The sequence below is a fragment of the Hesperophylax consimilis genome, chromosome 29, assembly GCF_061612785.1.
Source record: "Hesperophylax consimilis isolate HC1 chromosome 29, BYU_Hcon_1.0, whole genome shotgun sequence".
Classification (NCBI taxonomy): Eukaryota; Metazoa; Arthropoda; class Insecta; order Trichoptera; family Limnephilidae; genus Hesperophylax; species Hesperophylax consimilis.
This window is the reverse complement of record NC_142864.1, coordinates 4,631,600-4,638,295: the sequence shown is the minus strand read 5'-3', so window position 1 is coordinate 4,638,295 and position 6,696 is coordinate 4,631,600. Positions and strand designations below refer to the sequence as shown.

The 6,696-nt window shown below is 38.0% G+C and overlaps 1 protein-coding gene across 1 annotated transcript; it reads right to left on the bottom strand.

Moving 5' to 3' along the window:
* Positions 1-5,932: 5,932 nt before the first annotated feature.
* On the bottom strand, positions 5,933-6,496 carry LOC149409794 (uncharacterized). Its single transcript, XM_089649071.1, has one exon. It carries the CDS (start codon positions 6,494-6,496, stop codon positions 5,933-5,935), a length of 564 nt encoding a protein of 187 aa, XP_089505197.1.
* Positions 6,497-6,696: the final 200 nt, after the last annotated feature.

Here is a 6,696-nt window from a genome sequence, read left to right as displayed (position 1 = left end):
CACGACTTCGCTCACAAATTAAATAAGGCAAAAATATTCTCTACAATTGACCTAGTGCGCGCCTACAATCAAATCCCAGTCGACGAGGCGGACATACCGAAAACCGCAATAATAACACCGTTTGGCTTATACGAATTTACATCGATGCAGTTTGGACTATCTAACGCAGCCCAAACCTTCCAAAGATTTATGCACGCTGTAACAAGAGATTTAGAATCATGTTTCGTGTATATAGATGACATTTTAATTGTATCGGAAAACGAGCAAGAACATCTAAAACATTTAGATGCCCTTTTCCAACGCCTCACAGAAAACAACCTGATAATAAACCTCAACAAATGCAAATTTGGTCTACCAGCCGTTGATTTTCTAGGACACACAATATCACCGGACGGTATCACTCCCATCAAGGAGAAGGTGAAAACGATTGAAGATTTTCCACTTCCCAAAACAATGCAAGGTTTAAGACGTTTTCTTGGAATGTTGAACTACTACAGGAGATTTTTGAAGAACTCAATCAGCACCCAGATTAAACTCTTCAACTTCACAGCAGGCTACAGGAAAAATGACAAAAGAACCCTCACTTGGACTCCGAAATTGACAGCTGCGTTTGAGGAATGCAAACATCAGCTGGCAAACGCCACCCTCCTCGCGCATCCGGATCCTCAGGCGAGAATCGCCATAATGGTCGACGCGTCTGATTTGGCAATCGGCGCATCCCTCCAACAGTTCAAAGGTGATGCATGGCAACCTTTAGGATTTTTCTCCCGTAAATTTACACCCGCTCAATGTAAATATAGCACGTTCGACCGGGAGTTAACAGCATTATTCGAAGCAATCAAATATTTTAGAAATGAAATAGAAGGTAGAAATTTCACAGTCTACACGGATCACAAACCGATTACGTTTGCGTTCAGCAAGAAACGCGCTTCAAGCTCACCGCGACAAGAAAGACAACTAGATTTCATTTCACAGTTCACCACCGACGTTAAACACATCTCCGGTCATCTCAACACCGTAGCAGATACGCTGTCTCAAATAGAAGAGATAGACAGCCCCTCTGCTATTGATTACAGACGTATGGGGATAGAGCAGAGTCACGACGACGATCTTATTAAGGCGCATGAGGACTCCTCCCTTGTCTTGCGGAAGATGATAATTCCCGACACGGACGAATTATTATGGTGCGACATCTCCACTGGTCGTGTGAGACCTTTTGTTCCTCGAGACATGAGAGAACAAGTAATAGCCAACGTACACAACGTATGCCACCCAGGAGCCTCCGGCACCTCCAACAGCATACGTCAGAGATTCGTCTGGCCCAAGATGGCAAAGGAAATCAAAACCTTCGTCAAACAGTGTGTGGCTTGCCAGAAAGCCAAAGTATCACGACACACAACTGCACCCACAGCGACATTTATCCTGCCCGAGGATCGATTCAGAAACGTCCACATTGACTTGGTCGGCCCTCTACCAGCTTGCAATGAGTACAAATACCTCCTAACAATGATCGACAGGTACACTCGCTGGCCAGAAGCAGTGCCATTAAAAGAGATGTCCGCAGAAAACGTAGCTACAGCCTTAATGTCACAATGGATAGCTCGACACGGCGTTCCAGACACAATCACCACAGACCAAGGACGACAATTTGAATCCTGTCTTTTCAGGAGCCTTACTCAAAAATTCGGTATCAAACATAACCGAACCACCGCCTACCACCCGCAATCTAACGGAATTATTGAAAGGTGGCACAGGACCCTTAAAGCATCTCTGATGGCGCGTGATAACTCGGACTGGTTGGAAAATCTCCCGATCATCCTACTCGGTTTGAGATCAACAGTCCGCGAAGACATAAAATGCTCACCCGCCGAAATCACGTACGGAAGAACACTTAGGCTACCATCTGAATTCTTCACCACAACCCACCGCGAAGAACCCGACACCTGCGTCGGACGCCTACAAAAAAGGTTTAATGAGATGAAACCCACTCCCGCTAGTAACCACAGCGCTGGAAAATTTTTCATCCACAAGGATTTACCGCATTCATCACACGTTTTTCTACGCACCGACGCCGTAAGGAAACCACTTCAAAACCCCTACGAAGGACCTTTCGAAGTCAAAGAACGTGACGATAAAACTTATGTTATCATGGTCAACGGTAAACCAAAAAGAGTCTCAATAGATCGACTGAAACCTGCATTCTTTCAAAGCACAGAAGAAATCCCATCAAGAGGAACCGTCACACAGCCTCTAATAACAAAAATGACAACTCGATCCGGAAGACATGTTCACTTCCCGGACAGATATCAAGCGCAGTAATAATTTGGCAATATCATAAGGCACAGTAATTAGCAAAAAAAACTAACCAGAAACCTTAGATTGACGTATCCATAAATTTCATAAATTAATTATATAATATAATATAATAATATCTTTATTTAGGAAAGTTTACACATTACAACTATACATACATATTATGGTGTACATTAATTTGTAACTTTTATATTTAAGGTTATAAATTTAACCAAAATGAAGAACTATTAATACAAACATAATATTTTGAAGGTAAATAGAAAATAAAAGCACAGTTGTGGTTTCTCAAATACCGCCTCACTAGGCTAGCCTGTGTTGAGGCAGAATTATTTGTGTTAGTTCCTAATACCATTGAACATACCTATACTTGTATTAAGAAGTATTCGCTCAATAATGTGGTGGTAATGTGGTGACTTCAATAACTGCAAATTTGGGTGAATGCACCGGTAAAGGCCCTATTTTTATTTTTAATCCAAATTTTTACATTATCTTTGAAATTATTTTGTGAATCACATTGTTTTATGCTGTCTGGAAGAATGTTGTAGAGTCTTGTCGCAAAGTATTTAAAATTTCGTTGACCAAACGTAGCATGTGTTTTCGGAATTTGTAATAAGATTTTGTTATTGCTTCGAGTACATCGTGTATTTGAACTTTTTATGTAGTAATTATTTATATTTGAGTATAGATGAGTTAGGATAGTTTTTGCATATAGCTGCCGAACATCGAATACATTCATAATATTAAAAATTAGATTCGAGTCTGTAATTATAGGTAGCCTTAGAATTATTTTTAAAATTGTTTTCTGAGCCTTTATGATTGGGTCTAGTGCAGATGAAGTGCCGCCTCCCCATGCTATGATACCATACTCAATAATAGATTGGCAGACTGCAAAATAAATCATTTTCAGGTCTTGAAAGCCGAGAAAGTTTCGTATGATTCTAAAAAAGTGCATGGTTTTTCTAATTTTGTTTGCAATTATTTGGGTATGAAGGTTCCATTTGAGATATGGATCAATGGTGAGGCCGAGGTACTTCATCTGAGTAGAGCGCTCAATGTAGGGGCACTGGCAACATTCATCGGAGTTCAAACACGAGTGTATTCTGATGGAGGCATCATCAGGAGGTTGACCAGTAATATTAATACTAGGTGTGACATATTTAGTTTTCTCTGTGTTCAGTGTGAGCGTGTTTATATACAACCATTTTTTTACCATGCTTATGTCCGTTTCAGCTTTTTTGTAGACAGCTAGCCAAGTGTCAGCTTCAAACAGTAAGACGGTGTCATCGGCAAAACTAACGATTTTCCCCTGAATATTAATGTTGCATAAGTCGTTAATATACAACAGGAACAAAGACGGACCTAATATACTACCTTGTGGTATACCGTAGTTAGATGAACAAGTGTTGCTAAGTATGTTATTTATTTTAACTTGTTGCTTGCGCTCATTAAGGTAACTTTAAAAAAAGTTAAGTTCGTTTCCCGTAATACCGATTTGTTCAAGTTTGTTTATTAATTTATTGTGTGATATTGTATCAAAGGCTTTGGAAAGATCTAAGAAGATTGAAATACATTTTTTCCTTTTATCAAGGTGTTTTACAATGAAGTCTGTGACAGCGGCAATAGCGTCCGAGGTGCTCTTGTTTTCTTGAAACCCGTATTGATTTTCTGAGATCAGTTTATGGCTCACGAGGAATCTTACCAGCTGTGAGTTGATGACTTTTTCAAATACTTTTGATAGGCTTGTTAGTAGGGTTATTGGTCGGTAATTATTTATATCAGTCTTGTTTCCTGTTTTATGTATAGGAATAACGATACCTTGTTTAAGATTTGAGGGGAAGTGGCCCTGAGTGATACTAAGGTTTATTAAATGTTCTAGGGGCAATGCAATTTCCGTAGACAGCGTTTTCAAGATCTTGGTTGTTATGCCATCAACCCCGGCTGAAGAAGTGATTTTTAGGGAATTGATAATTTTTAGAATCTCTTCTTCTGACACCGTTTGGAAATTGAGTCTTCTGTTGGAGTATTGACGTCTTGTTTCAGTAGGTTGAACATTCCCATAATTTGGTAGACGAGAAGCAAGATTTGAATCAATATTAATAAAGAAATTATTGATGTAATCCGCAACGACCTTTGGATTTTTTGATGTGTCAATAATTTTTCCATCAATGCAGAGTTTTTGTATGTCCTGTTTGTCTTTGGCATTTTGAGTATTTGTGGCTTCTCTTAGAATTTGCCATATTTTTTTGGGATCGTTATTGCTTCCTTTGATTTTGTCTCCATAGTAGATTTCTTTTGCCTTTCTAATGACTTCCCCGCACGTATTTCTGTATCTTTTATAGATGTTTAATGAGATTACGTCGTAAGGATTGTCTTTCACTTTTTTGTGTAGTGCATTTCTTCTGTGAATGCAGTTGATGATTGAATGACTTATCCATGATTTCAAGGGTTTAATTTTGTTTGGAATTTTTTTTGACAAAGTTGTGGTATTATTACTTAATTCATTTTTCAAAAAGTCAACAAAATATCTCCATGCATCATCTGAGTTTTTTATTTGGAAAAGCTCTTGCCAAGATTTATTTTTAATTGAGGTTTTTAAATTTTCAAAGTTAATATTATTGTATATAAGAGACTGATCTCGTCTATTTTGTGTGGTGTCGGATTGCAAAGTGAAGATTGTTGTGTAATGATCTGTAATTGTTGATTTGTAAACGATGCTTTTGTTTTGTTTATTAGTTTTGACCATTATGTGATCAATACATGAACTTGATTCATTGACTATTCTTGTTGGTGTATTAATGGTACTAATTAATCCATGGAATTCTAACATGTTCAGGTAGTCGTGACATTGGTGATGTGGATTATTTGGGAGTATGTTGATATTTAAATCTCCCATAATTATCAAATTTTTAGTATGGGAAAGATTGGATAACATGCTATTAAGACTGTTTAGAAATGGTGTGATATTACGATTCGAAGGAGAGCGGTAAATTGCTAGAATGCAAGTGTCATTATTGTATGTTATTTGCAAACAGTTCGCGCCAATAATGTCTATTTCCGTTACAATGGGGTTAAGATCATTTTTTGTGTATACGACGACTCCATCGTTCTGGCTATCATGTTTTGTCGAATTGAAGGAAGAGTAGTGATTTATTAATTTTGGAGTATAAATGTTTGACAACCAACATTCCGTGAGAATAATTATATCGAAGTCTATATTAAGGTGGTTAAGCTGTATCTGGAGTTCATTGAAGTTTTTATTAATTGACCTAATATTTTGGTGCATAATTGTAGTGTTTTTTACCTCTGCTATAAGGTATTTGCAAATTTTGGCATCTGAAGTAGTAAAAGGGTTGATTTGATCACCATGTTCTGCATGAACGCGATTAAAGTTAATAGCCATTATAAAATTTATAATAAACAAAAAAAAGAATTGTTTAGTTCCCTTGAATGAGAGCTCCACTAATCCCTGGCCATCACTGGGGGTTTCAACCTTTTATTGCTAGTGCAGGAGTTCATTATTGTTACAGTGCGAAAATAAGCATAAAAGATATGACTCACCAATATTGGGGGAAACGACCCAGTGAATGACCGGTAAAAGTTGGACTCTCAATCAAAGAAACTAATCAATTTTTTTAAGATCATCCGAATGTTTGATGTAGTGTATTTGCCTGTCGCCGTCATTTTTCCTAATCATTATTTTACAGTCTTTGTACCAGACATATTTGAAGCCCATTTCTTTTGCCTTTGTTTTAGACCTCCACAGAAGATCTTTGAAATAGGGACCAAGGATTTCACCAACAAAAATCTTCTGGAATCCGTTTCCTTGTGTTGTAATTGTATTAAGTTGCCTTTTGTTCAGTAGAATTTGTCGTCTTTTTTGGGGGTTAGTAAATCTGACGTGGAGTTTTGGGGGGACTCCAGGTCGTCGGTCCGGAATTTTCTTGATGTCGAGGATGTCATCGCTTTTTAATTCGATTCCTGAGACTGCGGCCACCCGTTTAATAATTTCTGCAGGCTGCTCACCCTCTTTTTCTTCGATCCCAGTAAATTCAAGGGTGTCTTCATGAGTTTCTTGCTCCACTACTGCCAGTCTGACTTCCAGGCTCTTTATTATTCTGTCTTTTTCCGTTAGCTCCTTTCTCATTAATTCAACTTCCGAAACCAGTTTGATAATGGTCTCCATCTTAAGATGAATGTCATCGTACTGACGGCTGATGAAGTCCCTTGTGTTTCTGGTTTCTTGATTTTCGTCATCTATTTTCTTTATTATTGCTTGTTTAAATACTTCCAATTTTTTTTCCATTTTCATCTCCATTTTCTCCAGGAGATTATCGAAGTTTAAAACGTAGGGCTCAGATGAAAGGTTAGCAGCTGTCGATTGTC